Source organism: Branchiostoma belcheri, unplaced genomic scaffold (assembly GCF_001625305.1).
Source record: "Branchiostoma belcheri isolate BF01 breed outbred unplaced genomic scaffold, Haploidv18h27 scaffold20, whole genome shotgun sequence".
NCBI classification, from domain to species: Eukaryota; Metazoa; Chordata; class Leptocardii; order Amphioxiformes; family Branchiostomatidae; genus Branchiostoma; species Branchiostoma belcheri.
Window position 1 is genome coordinate 3,342,931 of NW_017803491.1, and position 17,901 is coordinate 3,360,831.

The 17,901-nt window shown below is 41.2% G+C and overlaps 1 protein-coding gene across 5 annotated transcripts in view; it reads left to right on the forward strand.

Annotated features, from left to right (window-relative positions):
• The first annotated feature begins 296 nt into the window (after positions 1-296).
• Positions 297-17,901, forward strand: part of LOC109469148 (ras-related and estrogen-regulated growth inhibitor-like) — a 27,327-nt gene continuing 9,722 nt past the window's right edge. The window contains exons 1-2 of one of the 5 annotated variants that reach the window (XM_019767551.1): positions 297-669; positions 14,349-14,442. In XM_019767551.1, the coding sequence (XP_019623110.1) occupies positions 622-669; positions 14,349-14,442 (142 nt within the window). In that variant the 5' untranslated portion in view covers positions 297-621. Of the gene's footprint in view, positions 670-8,118; positions 8,176-12,157; positions 12,305-12,395; positions 12,642-13,906; positions 13,964-14,348; positions 14,443-17,901 lie in introns of those variants that run through there. The other 4 variants (XM_019767552.1, XM_019767554.1, XM_019767553.1 and 1 more) reach the window with 4 other exon arrangements.

Sequence of the window (17,901 nt, forward strand, 5' to 3'; positions counted from 1 at the left end):
GTAAGGAAATCACGTTTCCCTTGATACAGAGTCCCGGATGGAGGCCAGGCTATTAAAGTCGGTCAGGGCATAGTCCACTCGACATGTAGGGGTCAAGGCTGTTGCTAGATACAACAAATTTTTGCTTAGTGCTCTGTAGAAAGCATTTATTAAAACGTCAGATAGACAGTATCTATCATGTGTACAATATGTAAATAAAATGGGGCCTACTGAAGTTCTCAATTATATTCTATGTATATGTTATCCCTATCAATTATAGTGGAATAACCCAACAGAGAGTAATAGCTTTACATTTATCAGGGTAGAGAAAATAGTTCTTATTTACAAAGTGCAGACCCATCCATTGTGGGGCGGACCAGGTGTTAACGTACATGCGGTAATTTATCGCCATTTTGTCTGGAGTTCAACATCACACCTAACAGGTTACTGAGTAATGCAGACTTTGGAATCTGACTGAGCGGACCGTAGCTTGTTCGTACCTGTGTATGACTGAAACATCGTCTGGATACGGCAACGTCGGCATTTGCAGAACAACGTTTAATTAGTAGATTTCACAGACATTCCTCTGGATCGTGGATATCACGCAGTACATTTGGTGAAAATTTAGATCGGTCATCAACAATGGAGGACCCTTTCGACGGCACTGTACAGAGTACGTTTACCAGAAAGGTAAGGAAGAATGGTTTGGAACAATTTTCAAAATAATGGCTATTGATATATGGTTGTTCTTCCGTGTGTATTTCAAAGCTTGGACACGAATTTCAACATTTTGGAGGCCAGAAGAGAAAACATAAATATGTCCAATTCAATGGACCCATAGCAACCTAACTTGGTTGACAGTGTGTGAAACAAAATTTAAAATACGGTATTACTTTTCTTTCTGTATTACCCTTTTACCGACATTCATTTTGATGTATGTTGGTAACTGAATAGATCATAGACTTACGTACCTAGCGGATCAAATGTAATCATTATGAAATCGCTGTCACTAGAACTATTACTATATAGAATATATAGTGTAGGCTAGAGATCAGTACGATCTCTTGGACCTTATCAAACATATGAAAGAGGGATAATCTTTCCTACTACATTCCAAAACAATGAGATACATGTATTCGATGTTAACATGATCGATCAATACATCAACATGCTTCGCTTCCAACATATCCCATAGCAAATTAATTAGCACGCCTCAGACGACAGCCATGCTGTTCAAATTTGCTGAAAGATGTAAGCATAACACCTTTAAAGCTGCCTGACAGTTCCACAATGGTATATCTGACCAACGGACACCGAGGCGAACCCAAGCGTGTCGTCTTTTGTCAGCTCCACTGACAAAACATCAAAGAAGTACCTGCTAAACAGACGTACTATATGGAACTCTGTAATTGAGTCTAAGCGGAAAACAAACAACCTACTTTGAACTAATATTAAAGATATGTAGGCACAGTTCATAAGAATGTCGGGTATTCTCGCTTTTCTAAAGGTACCGACAGTGTGTTCTTTTCCTTTCATAAATCACAAAAGCTGGTATTGTCACCAGTGCATCCCCAACCATGCGCCATTGTCACAGTACCCTGGAAAAGGTCCAGGGCCGGCAGATATGTTCTGCTATATCAATCCATTTCAGTTTTTTTGACAACACTATACAATCGATTGTGAGGGTACTTTTTTTTGCAATTGAAAGCACGTAGTTGACTTTACGGTTATAGTAAATGGTTGAGAGTTGATATGGCATTGACAGTCACTGTGATAGTCTGTATGCCCGCCACACATGTATGTTTATGATGACAACCCTTCCAGTATATGAAAACAAAGACCGCTGTTAGTAGCTATTCCGGGGCCAGTGCACGTGGTTCAAGCCTTGGGCCAGTTCCGATGATAAGGTTATGTCCTGATCATTTATTGATTCTGACTTGCGATACGTCCGGTCAGAGGAAACCTTGCGGTGGTCCCTTTATACAAAACCCGTAAATTAGGTCACCCATCGTGCTTACTATTATAAATAGACAGACATATCTATTCCCAATTATAAGTCTACGCTGCATTTGCATGTTTATCATAGTTCCGGAATATACTGTATGAGTCGATAGAGGTTAAATACCCAGGTAAGGAGGTACACACACAAAAAAGTTACTTAAGCTTTGGTAACTTAAGCGTTGCTTGAGTAACTTTTATTGTGAATATATTGCATGCCATAAAACAGACTAATTGAAATAAAGCAAATTGCCCACTAGTATACAAATGATTCATTTAAACACAAGTGCTTCTGAATACAGCGAATTCGCTGCGTCCTTGGAGATTTTCTATAGGTAAACAGTATTCGCTGGCAGGCTTCCAGGTCTTGTGCCTTTAAGCCAACATACAAACGAATCAACAGAGCCCACATTGATAAGAACTCAGATCTATCTTCTCACGTTTCACTAACAAACAATGTTCCTCCCTCTTATCTCCTAATTCAAACTGGTCTGCACGAGTTTACACGGGAATGCTTTTACAATGACCATTCTCGCGATCATACGATAACTTGTGTGCACAACAACTTTGATTGCGGTCAAGGTGCTGAAAGTATTCGCGATTGTTCGTAACCTTATCCGTCTATCCTGTGCCAAAGTAAACCACTAGTTAAGCCATTAGTGGGGCCATTTGACAGCACACAAAGAATATGTTGGTCGCAAATGACTTGTAAATGGATCAACCGATAAGAAGGGGTTGATTACAGAAAAGAACGTCTGTTCGCGTGCAAGAGCTGCAGGTGGCGTAGATTCCGCCAGGGGACAACATTTTTTCTGGGGCTCCAGCCAGGTTTCTCTACATTTCTAAAACTAAACAGACAACGACAGCTACCAAAAACCATGAAACGATAACAGCCTTAAAAGTAACGCCCTCGCGTGTAAAAAATACGTAATCTAGTGTCAAAACCTTGAGAATATGACGCGAGTGCCTGTGGGCAAAGCGAAAAGAGAGGCTTCGCCTACATGTAGCACGCATACACGTACATGATGTAACCGCGGGGGTATTTTGTTTTCATTTTACAGATGACTTCTTGTCTGTGAATGTCCGAGGAACGTAAACATAGCCCTTCTCGGGTAAACGGCTTCAGTATTCCACCGCATTTTAAAGATATGTCGAATGTTAAACTACCATTTACCACAAAAACAACAAGAAGCCTAGCGTTCGCCCCCCCCCCCACCTTTGATAGAGCTTGCCAATGATGAATAAAGCGCGCAAATGGTTCAGAAAGGCTGTCATATTTTGCCTGAAGCCTTCTCGTTAGAATATCTGTTCGCGTGCAAGTGGAAGCCGTTGGATATTGCGAAAATGTCCTTGCCGATGAGGACTAAGTCACAGGCCAAGTTCAAAGTCTTTCAGAAGTAATACGATCTTGAATACTGAGTACAGAACTCTCAATTCGTCGTGTTATCACCAGATATGAAGTGATATCCTTTACCACGGTTTATCGGTGAAAACGCGTAAGGTAAACTGGTAAGGGTTGAGCTTATTTTCTCACATACCCGTTTGACATCCCCTGGCGTAACAATGACGGGCCGGAACCTGAAAAGTTTATTTGGTTTGTGGGGGCAGAGAGTTCACGGATGATTACGCCGACATTGTGTAGATGGTTGATCAAACTGTGGTTACATCGTGGTGCAGATTAGTCCGGGAGAGCAGGTTGACACAGCACACTAGGAACCTTTTCCACAGCATCCTAGAATGCAGGTAATTTCTTCAACTAATCCACAGCTGATACTCTTAAATGCTAATGTATAGATTTTCTAGACGTATTTCATAATTACGGTCCTTCTATTAGCATAGACAGTATTGGCATGACATACAGGGATGTATTTTCTTAATTTTGTACCTAGTATATTTTTCCTCACGTGTTCCGTCTCATACAAAAACCAAGAGTCAGTTGGATGTGACTATGTATGACAGTTGTCATAACATCTTGGATTTAACGTTTTGACCTATAGATATAGATCAGGATTGCATAGCGCCTCGCCTGTCTCTTTCCATAAAAGCGTCTTTCTTTGGGTTATTCCACGCTTCTAGAGGGATTTACTTGAATATCGTACCCTTATGGAATTCAAATAGCATATGCATTGTCCCGATGCAAATTCGCATTACCGGTATTATGCCTACATGAGTTTACACCTGTAACGGTGCCGAACGTTGAGTGATAACGGCTGAAATCTAGATCGATCTTTGCATTCAGAATCTAAATATAAACTGTTCCCCTGAATCTAAATCTTTTAACTGTGCACAGATCGATCCTGCATGCACAGATCCTGAATGCACAGATCCTGAATGCACAGATCAAAACTAGTGTGCACAGATCCTGAATGCACGGATCAAAACTAGTGTGCACAGATCCTTAATGCACAGATCCTGAATGCACAGATCAAAACTAGTGTGCACAGATCCTGAATGCACAGATCAAAACTACCTGTTATAAACCTGTAACAGTGTTGAGTGAGCCAGTGTGTTGGAATATTATTACATTTTATCTTTGCACAAATCCAAGCAATTTTCTGTGAAGAGGAGGAGGTAAAGATGATGAATTTGAAGTGAAGTAACGTTCAACTTAGCATGTTACGTTACAGAATAGGACGAGAGCGGACAACTTTTATGGCAGTATTTTTGTCATTCTCTTATCAGATCCTCACTGCATACCCCTTCTTCCTGAAGATTTACATCGATATGTGCATAATTCAACCTGGCTCTCCTCACATCTAAACAGTTTTTGTGATCGCGGACATGTATTTGTCACACGAGTCAACTCTGCACTGCAAACATCACATTGTTGTGTGTGGTCTGACGGACACTTCATGCTAAGCGAGGGTTTCTATTTTAGGAACCTAAATTTACATTCCTGAGAAAGTTGTTTTTTTAATTCCCCTGTCGTTGTACACATTTCCTACGTAGGATATACGTGACTGTGTAGGAAAATTGAAATTTTGATTGGTAAGAAATACGTATACATCATTTGAGAGATGATAACATGTGAAATAGTGGCTTGTCCAAACAGATACGTACTGTAGTACATTATGTCCAGATCGGTGTTTGCATTACAGTATAGAATTGGTAAAGCATCTTTGGCAGGCAATATCAAATACGCCTGGCAAAAAATACAAATACAGAAACGCCTGATAAAACGCCTGAAAACACGTCAAAGCTAATAAGCCAAAGCCTAAACCCCTGCTTTGACAGTGAGTTCATAATAGCTTGTGACATTTTTCACCATTACGAAATAACACAGGCAAAACGTTCATCACTTGCATAGACACATATGCATTCTAACTCAAACAATGCATTCCGTCATAAAACGAGTAAAAACCGGTCATGTACTTCAATCATGTCGTAAGCAATGATAGCAAACCTCTTTGTAAAGGATCTGAAAACATGGAACCTTTGAGGAAAAACAAGCAGCGTCGCCTTTACGCTTACTGCTTCACGGTACATCTGCATTGACGCATTCCATTATTCCTAATCACAAAACGGGTAAATACCATTCATGTATTTCAATCATGCCGTACGCAATGATATCAAACTCTTTGTAAAAGATCTGAAAGCATAAAACCTCTCAGTAAAAACAAGCACCGCCTCTTGTACGCTTACTCTGCTTCACTACCTGGCAATATATACCTGGCACGACAAGCTGAGATCTCTGTAAACATGGCTTTGAAATAGTGACTTATGCAGACATAACGTGTACAAAGCATACATTTGCATTGACGCAGTTCATTCCGTCACAAAACGGGTAATTACCAGTAATGTATTTCAACGATACCGTAAGCAATGATAGCAACCTCTTTGTAAAAGATATGAAAACATGGAACCTTTGATTGAGGAAAAACCAGCACCGCCCCTTTTATACGTTTACTGCTTGACTACCTAAGGAATATATACTTGCGACGACCAGTTGAGCTCTCCGTAAATATGGCTGCGAAATAGTGACTATACAGACACTGTACGTGTAGTACATTATATTCAAATAAGCTTGTAACATTCACCGATAAGAAATAACGCGTGCAAAGCGTACATTTGCATTGACGCATTCCATTCCGTCACAAAACGGGTAAATACCAGTCATGTATTTCAATCATGCCGTACGCAATGATGGCAAACCTCTTTGTAAAAGATCTGAACGCATAAAACCTTTGAGGAAAAACAAGCACCGCCCCCCTTTACTCTTACTGCTTGACTACTTAAGGAATATATACCTGACACGACCAGCTGAGCTCTCTATAAATATGGCTGTGAACTTATACAGACAGATACTGTAGTACATTATGTCACAGTCAAATGAGCTTGTGACATTCACCGTTATGAAATAGCGTACATTTGCATTGACGCATTCCATTCCGTCACAAAACTGGTAAATACCAGTCATAGATTTTAATCACTGATTTTAATCATGCCCTACGCAATAGCAACCTCTTTGTAAAAGATCTAAAACCTTTGAAGAAACAAAATACCGTCGTTTGTACGCTTACTGCTTGACTACCTAAGGAATATATACCTGACGCGACCAGCTGAGCTCTCTGTAAATATGGCTGTGAATTATAACATATAGTGATGGCTACAGATGCTGTAGTACATTATTTTCAAAGAAACTTGTGACATTCAAGCAATAACGCGTGCAAAGCGTACATTTGCATTGACGCATTACCTCCGTCACAAAACGGGTAAGTAATCATGCCGTAAGCAATGGTAGCAACCTCTTTGTAAAAGATCTGAAACCTTTGAAGGAACAAAATGCCGTCCCTTGTGCGCTTGTTGCTTCACTACCTAAGGAATATATACCTGACGCGACCAGCTGAGCTCTCTGTAAATATGGCCTCAGGTGGCAAATGGGCTGTGTTTCCTCATGACGTCATCACCAGGGAGACCGTAGCCGCTCCTGTCGTCTGCAGACGCCATCATGACGTAGAGAGACTGTGGAGGGAAAAGAGCAATCAATTCTTGGCTGGTAGAATTGTACGTGAGGCGAGACATAGTGACATACGACGTTTAGACAATCCGGAGCAAGACTACGTTTTCCCATCATATCGTTAGTTCCTTTTAGGCAACATCTGAGAGCTACAGGTATGTTATTTGTACTATTATTTCTGTTATCACAAATAGGAATTATTATAGCAAATAATATCTGAGTGACATATCTGGCGACAAAATTGGTAAAACATTCACATTTTCCAGGTACGCCATTTTTTGTGCCCCAAGGTAGCATTAAATCTGTTGTACACTGTAATCATTTGAATATATAATAAAAGTCAGATATTTTTTAGAAAATAAAATCTAGTCTTAAGCTTTGTAACTCTATCAAGTAGACAGACTCCGGCAAAGAGCTGCAAAATTCTCTCAATTACAACTCCCCCCAGTGATTAAGCTACGTACGTACGTACGCCATATTGTTTCTCTGGTACAATAAGCTTCAGAGCTTAGACAGTTAGAGGTACATATTCATCTGTCCTAATGTTTATTCAATGAAAGTTCTTTTAAATTACAAAATGTTTTACAGGTTACAAGTATAGTATTTTTTTCTTTTATCTCCATTATTTTGACACAGTATTTTGAGTTGGATTCTGGAGGTTGGAGCGTATATGTAGCATGACTATATATATTTGCATGGTAACCATATATCTCCAGTTTTTCGTCACGGGTCATTAACCTCTCTTGACACTTCGGACCTTCCCTCAGATCCAACCAGACACTAACTGATACCAGGTAACTCTATCTGTTGATGGCATAGGTCTAAAAGCAACGGACTCGATCAAGCAAATGCTTGTATATGTAATCCCACGATAACCCTGTCCCATTCTTCTCGTTTTTATCAGTGCAAGGCTGTAAAAAAAATGTTTCTTATGACTGAAACAGTTACGAAGTATTATATAGCGGGCGAAACAATAACATCAAAGTAAGACAGATGTTTATAAATCTGGTACATTTGTGGATTATCGGCCAACCTTGAAAATACGACACGACAAACACACCAACACGACCTTACCCCACGTGCTTTATTAGCCGTGTGTGTGCACAACAAAGAACGGTGTGTTCACTATCCACTAGCCTTGCACTAACGATACACCACCAACAAAGGTGGTCGTCTTTTACCATTCCTTGTGTGTGTTCATGCGTCATGCTCTCCTTCGGCCTTTATCCTCTAGAATCAAGGTGAGCTCTACAATTCAGATACAAGCTGGGGCAAAAAATTTCTCAATCTTCTTGTTTTGTTTAGCTTGGTTACCAAACCTATTTTAGCTGCCGTGTCTCTTTCGGCCTCTCCTAATTTGCATAGATTTTTTTAAAATTCCAGTGCAAAAAAAAAAAAAGATAAAAAATCCTTTTAAAAAGCCTGAAATAAGACCAAACCCAAACTTCTGCTTGAAGAGTAGCGTAGAGGACGAAAGAGACTCGGCAGCTAAAACTAGGTAACCAGGCTAGTCTTGTTTCCTTTAAGCTAAGAATTGTCCGTATTTCCTTTCCATCGCATATGCTTTGGTGGTACTCCAAAAGGCATACTCAAAGTACAAATGGGAATAATGGTTTAATTTCTTTCTTTTGAATTCAGTGCTTTCGCCTATGTAAAATGCTATTTTATTTAGGTAAACTCAATGCCAAAGTGTCGTCGAAGCCTTAATAGCCCAATGCTATGGCCTCACTGGTACTTAAAAGTGGTCTAACAGTTCCAAAGAAAATACATACGATCTAATAGAGTTTGACAAAGATGTCTTTGCTCGTTCGGGAGTAAATCTAGATGTATCTAGACGTCAGCTCGTTATCACTGGGCAGTCTGCCATCACGTCTGGGCGGCGCCTTGAGCTTTACGGTCTGCTGACGATTTGTGGATCCCCCGTACTTGGGTTATCGGCGAGAAGCGTTGAGTTTCGGTTGTATTCTCGTCGCATAGTCTATGACATTGTGTGTTGACGCTCAGTGGAAATTCCTGAGGTGGTAACTATGCCAAGGAGGAATACAACGAGTTGATGTAGCGTTGCCATTGCTCAGGTGTATTTGATGTGTGAGACATTCGCATTTACTGCGTGTAACACCTACATACAAGTATATCCCAACCCAGATCACGAGATATTAAAACCGGACGTGCCGCTGCAGTACCATGACAAGCTGCTAGGGCGTTCAAAATCTAATCATTTTTGAGGTCTCATTAAGTCCTACCCACTTACTACCAGCTACCATGTTTCATGACAGTCCGTCCAAAACTTCTTGAGTTATCGTGCTAAACCTCATACACACATACTTACGCACATGCACACAAACGCTACCAAAAACATAACCTTCTGGCGAAGTTAATCAGCTGAAAATATTATTTTCCGTGCGCTAGCACTTTTTTGTGGGGAATTTTTAATTTGGTCTCATATCCTGCGTTTTAAACTACGTCGCACACCCTGCAGCGAATCCGCCCACTCACTCACCGTAGTCAAATTGATTTCGCGAAGGGAATTTAAATTGGTCTACGGTAGACGATTATTGAAATCGCTGGTTCCAAATTAGTCTCGTATCTACGATACAAAACCGCATCCACTGCTCCTGTCCCTCTGAAGCCTAGCCTTGGCGCTGTCTGTCCTTACCTACAATACGTGCCGCGACCTCTCAGGCAATAAGCAAAGCACGTCTTATCTAGCGTTACAGATAATGTAATCTCATCGAAATTCCTGCCAGCCCGTCTGTTCACCGCCATTTTGAATTTCTGCCAAGCGACGGCGACTGCCGAGCCCTGCGGAACTCTAGATGTTGTGATTACCGTTGTTAACGGTCCGTTTATGAGATGAATAGAGCAGATAACTTTAACGAGGTAATTAGATTGGATTGGAATTTGTAACTTAACGCCATGAACTTGAACTCTCTGACAGACACGTATTTTTTATCTGTTTGCTTAAGTCATTATTTGGCAAATGAATCGAGGATTTCCGCACTGCGAACAGGTGGTGTGCTTGCAACTTGGTGGGAGAACTATTTGCCTCTCTCCGCATTGAAGGCATCCGTTGCAATTTCAGGGCGGCAAAAAGAAAACATTTTGAATGAAGTATGTCTTATATTGCCATTTACTGCCATTTCTTAGCACATGTTTGTCATTGTTTCATACTTGAAGTGTTTGAAATGCCCCAAAAAAAAACAAGCAAGTTGAGAGCCTTTTTTCGAGGGGGGGGGGGTACCGCCCGTAAATAACTAAAACTAGCTAAGCCTACGATACAAAACAAGCAGTCATTTTCCGTCAGTGACGTCGACATCGCGTTTATGTCTCACAGAATAGGGTCGATTCAACCTACTACATAAAAGAACAATGACCAGAAAATCTCTGAAATTGTACTTGACGCCTTCAATGATATTCTATTCTCTACCAGCAGACTTCTTTACTCCATAGTAGCCAATCGGGGTGTGAGGTGAATGAAGTTCATTGACTCTAAGGTCGACTGACTAACTCCTCTAGTGGCAAAGTATAGATCTACGATGATAACAATGGAGGAGGACTACATCTGTAGTAAAATAAAGGCTTTTATTTTTCTCAGCGAGCACAACAGCCTGGGAGAGCCTAGCTAACTCCCCACTACCTACACCTGTCGAAGCGCGTAAGAATTACCACTTGGACATGTCAGCACCTTATCTGTTACAAATGGTCAGGTCTGGCCCCGTCTCTGGCGTGACAGTGCGCAGCTTGTACCCATCACCTTGTATCAACACGGGGCAGGCAGGTTCAAGGTTCGCGGCCCTGCTGCGCTCTACGTACATCTGTGGCGTACATTGCTGAGGATTGTGTTACCTTCAGATGAATGTTTCGTGAAGAAAAACAGCATCCTTTGCTAGCTGTTAACCTGATTAAGTTGTGCTTTGCCACCCCCGCCCTCCCAGCTTCGCACATAGCTTGCAATAAATTTGCGTACGTGTAAGTGTATGTACCCTTAGGCTTCCCAAGAAATATTTTTTCCTGGCCTGTAGAACCTACAACATTTCAAAAGGATTCTTTTGGGTCTATTTTTACTACTAAACGATAGGAAACTGCCAAGCGCCAAGAAAAAAATCTTTATAACATTATAACTTTACGAAACAAGAACTGCTTCTTTTCTTCGCGTATATCCATGTATCAATCAACAAGTCTATCATTCATACATATGATATGTTAGATATTCCCCGAAACAAGTCATCTGTCAGTAAAACATAATAATGGTTTGTTATGTCAATTTCAAACAAAAACAGATTTATTACGTCATATACAATGGGGTCCGTATTAGAACGCACCATACTATCGAGCTGCAAAAGGTATATGAATGATATTTTCACATATCAGCCATATACAGGGGTATTTCACTGGTATACGCCTATACGGTTTGTGGACGGGATAGAGCTCTTGGTTAGGTTTGATTGAAAGATGATAAGCTTACTTATTTTTAACACACATTATATATATATATATATCATTTTTTCCTTTCATACTATCGTATCAACTCTAAGCCTTAGGATACTTACAATTTTAGGATAGTAAAATTGTCGGCAAAAAATAGGGACTGACAGGCCAGGGGATTGTGCCCACTGTTACGGTTTAATTTCCCGTCATCGGAAGGGCAATGAACTCCACGTACGGTAGCCAAACTCCCCTGGCAAATTATTCTCCTTATTTGTCTAAATTTTACTGCTTTTGAACCCGCGTTGTTAGTCTAGTAGAAACTAAGATTTGATTTCCAAGACAATATTGTCTCTTGCTACGTTTCTAGTTATGTATTCTGTATTAAGTTTCTTTAAAAGCCTTCGAACTCACTCCAGCTCATCGCTAAGCATTTATTACCTCCTCAAAATATCAATCAAAGCATGTCGAATACCTAATAGTATTCACCCGTAAAATGCAGGCAGCCGACCGGCAGAAGGCCTTTTATTGCCGCGGCTTCCAAAAAAAAAAAGGCGTGGAATTTGGCGTTAAATTTTCCAGTGTACAAAAGGTGGTATAAAGGGCGCTAGGTTCAAGTAGGGAGTGAGTACACCAACACGGAACACACGCTTTCAATACAGGAACTACTCGAGTTGTATTCCCCAGAACGATGGGCATTGGGCTCTATTCTTTAGGTGGCAGAGTGTGTGCACTCGAAGCTCTCCCTGGCTAATACCTAGAGACAAACTGGTGGAACGGTATTCGTGCTGGATTTGGACTCGGGAAGCCACCAAATACAAAGGATATCTGGATAAAAGGATATACGTGCTGACTTTGTGCCCTCACCGATCAAGTCTGGCCGCTAATCCTTGAGAGGACGACAGCATCACTAAAGGTCATCAGTTGTGGGCGATAATTTCAAAGGTGAAGTAGAAAAAAATGTTTAGAATTGTTTGTTCTATACCGAACGTTTCAAATGTTGCGTTGAGGAGTTGATCTGCTCTTTATCGTCTGCAGAAGGGCAGCTGATCCTGTCAGGGGAGTCTGTAGGGAGTCGGAAATTGATTGGGTGGGCGGGCCTGCGAGGCCGAGGGCACCGGGGAGTTAGGTCAGACCACAGCCCCGCCTTCCCGCTCACACTGTCTGAATGTGTCGTCTGCAGGCCCGTGTTTTGACCAGTGGGTTTTAGCTCAGATTAACTCTAAGACCAGCGGGAGACCGTTCAACACAGAAAACAGGACCGTCTCCTGACGAAACTGAGGTAAACCATTGAGTTCTACCATATTCAAGACCACTACTTAATGCAGACGATCCTTTGTAGTATTAAATGCTCTTTTTATGTACGCGGATTCGACAGGAGAAAAGGAATCTTTGAAAGCAAAAATAATATTGTGTAGGAAAATACAAAGTAGTGTTTGTTGTCATGTGGCCACGGTAATGGCCGATGTGTCAGTCTGACCTCTGGTTTTAGTTCCACATTGTTGTCACTGACCCAGCAGCTCTTTCAAACCTTTGGGCTCATAATCAATCACGTCACCTTTTTTTTTGTTTGAAGGACAGGACGGCATGATTCAGCACACATGCACTATATTTGCCTTTGTAGTTTACCGAGTTCGGCTGCGCCGGTTTTACGTTGTGAGGTTGGAGTTTCACCATCGAAAAAGCTTGACATTTACTGAATGCTTCATTTACTGGATTTACGAGAATTTTGTGTGCAATATACTGGCAAACAATAGGAATGTCCTTTGAGGCCATACCTAGTAATGGTATATATATGGCCATGTCGTCCTACGGCCATGGACATCACCGGTTCAAGTCTGTTTTGTGTTATAATGGTATCTAGTTAACGACCCGTTTTACAGAGGCAGGGGGATTTGACGACCTTTTCTCTTCTAGGGATGATTCAATAGTTGTTATTATGGCGTCTATTTGAACTTTATCAAGTGAAACAGGTGATGCTTTAGAGTAAAAAAAATATTTTTCAAGTATTCATTTTATTCAAATCCTCTTCTAGAATCGTGCACATCTACGGTACCGCTAATGCAAGTTTTATTTCAAGCTGATTTTGTTTTCATTCTGTACCTTACACAAACCCTTATACTGTGGGAGACTGTTGACCCTTATGACCGTTTGAAACGCTCCACAAAATAGCTTAAAGGAGGACTAACCTTTCCTTTAGTTTTATAGGGTCACTTTCTTTCACTTCCATTCGGTTGTGTTCTGCCATAACTCTTCAGTCCAACAAGGCATGAAAGTACAATTGTAAGATCAGAGGCCGGGAGAAGCAGTACCATCTGTGTGTTATGTGTGTGTGTGGATGTGTACTGGATGCCTGCCACTTGTCATGGCGACCGACGTGACACTCTGTAAGCAGCCCCGGCTATAGATCATGTAGTTAGCACAACGTAGCCTCCGTGTGACCACAATCGGACAGGGGCAGACACTGATGTTTCGGCGCCGATTTCTAAATCCTCTCGACGCCCTGCCAAGTTTGAAGTTCTGTGACCTTGGAGTGTGGTTCCGACCCATCCGATGAACAACACAGGGAAGGGGAAACGGGAGGAGGATCAGCACGGAGAAGGGGTAGGATCTCAGTGGGACAACCACCGTCACCTATGCACCCCTCCCATCTTTTCGCAAGTGAATTTTAGCAACAACATGTCCCCTTGAACTACTTTCCCGTTCTGTTCTGGACGCCTGTTCTGTTATCTGCCCCACCAGGACACTGTTTGGAGATCTAGGACGATCTCGTGTCACAGGATCAACGCATTTGTCAGCGACTGTTGTAACATTTCCACGTGTACACATGTTGGGTTGTTGTTCTGACGCCTGGTGAACCATGAGGATGGTCTATTGAGAGGGGGTGTGACAGACTAACAGTTGAACTGGACCTGAACTTCACAGTTTATGTCATTGATAGGTGAGAAAAGGGGTGGTTGAGTCTTCATTTTTTTCTTCTGTTTTTCAGGGGTCCAAAAGTAAGATGAACCGGCGCGGCTCGGACTGCAAGGCTACCGAGGCGAAGCTGGTTGTCTCGGGGAAGATGGGAGTGGGAAAATCAGGTCAGTATAAATCTTCAACGTGTTTATAGGGTCCTGAAGGTCGGGATAACAACATCAAACTATCAATTACATTAACGTATAAGGGGACTGAATTGTCATTGTATGTTCTTATACACAACGTTAATTGCACATGGAGAAGTTTCGAACTAATTGTGGACAGGTATCAACTAAGTAGTTTTTCTGTTTAATTCTTTTTTTAAGTTTTTAAGAGGGGCAAACATGAAAACTGGAGAACGTTTTGAAAGCACGTGCACCATATTACATCAGGCTCATTAGAATCAAACCAGGATTGCCCATATAAGGGCGATAGCTGGCGTATTCAAATCTTTCTGTTCAGTACTTACAACGCTAACTCCGAATTCAGTACCGTATAATTCAGAAGTAAATCAAATTTGGACAAACCATGCATGGGTTGGAGTATTTGACTATTTGCAGAGTAAAGAACAACATTCGAGTCATCCATCCTACGATTACGTGACTCATTAAAGGAATAGGTTGTCTCAATATTTGACCATCTACCTGTTCTTTTTCTGATGTACAAAACAACATGTTGACAAATCTCACATTATTATTGCTGTCACGTTTCTATCTTTGCGTACATCAACCAAGTAAGAGGAATTGAGTCTTTTCGAAAATACATGTATGTCTGACGTTTCAGGCTGATGTGTCACCGTTAGGCCATGTTGATTTGATTACATGGATGACATCCTCTGGGAACCCCAAAACTGATGCGAGCGTATGAATAAAAAAAATTGGCAAAAAATGAGTTGCTTTCATTATGAAATCTACGTGGTCAAGAAGGTGGGCGAAATGACACAGAGAGAGTATGGTATGGCGAATAATCTACTCTTTTAAATTCATTTCTTTTTATCTTCGTCTTTTTCTTGTAATCATGGCATTCTACGACATTGGTATTGTTTTCCAATATTTGTTTTTGCAGCTTACGGTATACATTTTCTCATTTTGCAACTGTTTTGTACGATTTACAGTATGGTTGAAAACTATTTATTTGGAAACGGCCGAAAATTCATGCGCGGAGATATCATCCATATAATCAAATTGACATGGCCTTACCTACACAGCGTCTGTTTGTTGCCGTTGGCCGGCCGTAAATGTACCGTTAGTAGGTCAGTTGTAAGAATGTAAAACTTTCCCTGGAGTAAACCAGACGCAGCTAATGCATTTTGTAAGGGGCTATTCCATTATGTATGTGCTGTTAGGTGTGGAAATCCATTGTTTCTGTAGTATATGTACAGTCAAACTTGCCCAGTGGACCACTGGCCGACTATCTGAATGCAGAGTGTTAAAATGAGTAGAAATTTTGCAGCAGTATTCTTGTTCTCTGTCTTGTCGCCATGCTTTTTCTATAAGACGACCACTTGTCTACGAAGACCACTTTTCCTCGGTAGTCGTCTTAACACTTAGACACATTTCACTGTTACGAAAGACCAAAGGTACAACTTCAACAAGGCTTCATCGGGTCAGTTTTCACCGTTCAAAACCCATTTTCACCCTTCAAAACCCAATTTTCACCCTTCAAAACTCAAATTTTCACCCTTCAAAACCCAATTTTCACCCTTCAAAACTCAAATTTTCATCGTTCAAAACTTAATTTTTCACCCTTCAAAACTCAAATTTTCACCCTTCAAAACCCAATTTTCACCCTTCAAAACTCAAAATTTTCATCGTTCAAAACTTTTTTTCACCCTTCAAAACTCAAATTTTCATCGTTCATCGACTCGTCCCCAGGATACTATGGTTGGCTCTTCCCAGTATGCTTTGCGCGGAGCGTGGTCTCTTTCCCAGGGCAGTCAAATACAAACACGAATACGCTGTTATTCGCTGCAGTCCCGCCGTGCCCAGAACGTAATTTTATATTATACCGGACGCTGTGGAAGGAAAACATTTCCAACACGGTTCCAACCGCACCAAGGCACGATTTTCAACCGGCTGTTTTTGTAAGTTAGAATGGGGAGGGGGGCCGGGGGCGTTTCTAAGTACTTAGACTACGTTTCTAAGTACTTAGACTAAGTTTAAGGGTAGTTTTTTCGTGTTTATAAATTATGTTGTGGACAGAGTCCGACGGACTGTTGTTGGTTTCTTGTAATCCCAAAACTTACTGCTCCATTGGTTTTGGAACTACTTGTATTTGTTTTGAGTGGCGGACAGACGTATATTTTCCGACATAAATTCCCAACTATTTTCCACTGACACAGTTTCTCCAAATTGTTACATGACTGTTTGGCGCGATCACTAGCTAATCTTACCCATTGCATTCTAAAGTTGCAGCTTCTGCTGACTTTTTACACTTTTCGTAGCCCACATTTTGTTGCTTATGCATTAGAGCTCATTGTAATTCATTCATTAATGTGCACAGATTGTCTCACCTTTCCTTAGAACATGGCCACCTTTCCTCAGCCAATCAGGAGCCTGTATTTCTTGTGACTAAATCCACATAGTGTGGTCCCCAAAGGGACAGGGGTGTACTAACCAACGAATAAATTAGACTAAGTCGGAGACGCCCATGTACTAACCAACGCATAAATTGACTAAGTTGGAGACGCCCACCGTTCACATGCAAATAAATTGATTAAAAAAATTAACAACACAAGAAAACAGCAGTTTGATCAATTTCCCTGTACATCTTTATTCAAAAAGGTAAACAAAAGAAACTCATGACAAGGAAAGTGAACAACGAACAGAGAATGAATAACGAGTATGGATGAAGCAAAAAAATCAGAAGGTTTCTTACAAATGTCATGTATAACGAGAGTTTCTCATACATTGTAAAAAAATGAAACACAGAAGCTACAAACTTTTAGCGATACATTAAAACGATGCAAAGTCTTCCCAACATGTCTTACATGATTTGCACATTCTTAAACTTTGAAAACAAACCATGGTAAGACTAAAAACAAGAATACACCAACATGCTTAGACAGCAGGGCAGGCACTGGGCGAGGGAAGGAGGGGTATGAGCAGGAACGAGTCGGCCCGGGAAAAGAACACTGAACAGGCCGGCAGAGACGCCACGACAAACTTGTTTGGGATCAGGTCAGGGACTGCTGTCTCAGACAGACAACCGAGAATTTTTTAACCCCAAAACAGAAGGCATTGTGGGGCTAGCAAAGTGTTGTAAACCATGACAAGAACCGCTATGCATATTTCACACAAGGCTGCGAGAAGTAGCTCAGCTGCAATTCATGAATGAGAACAAAAGGAGGTACTACAAGCTGTAATGTTGTAGGTAAGGTTTCTAGGAAAACAAACGTGTGGTTTTTGAAGAAAACAAAACATGACTGTGTAAAATGTATTTCTTCTGCTTCGGAAAGGTGGCCATGTTCTAAGTATTAGTTAAAGGATGGGCGGAGCGAGTTTATGTGGATTTGGTACAGCCCCGCACCCCCCTCGGATTTTGTTGGCACCCCTCGGGCTCCGCCCTCGGGATGCCAACAAAAT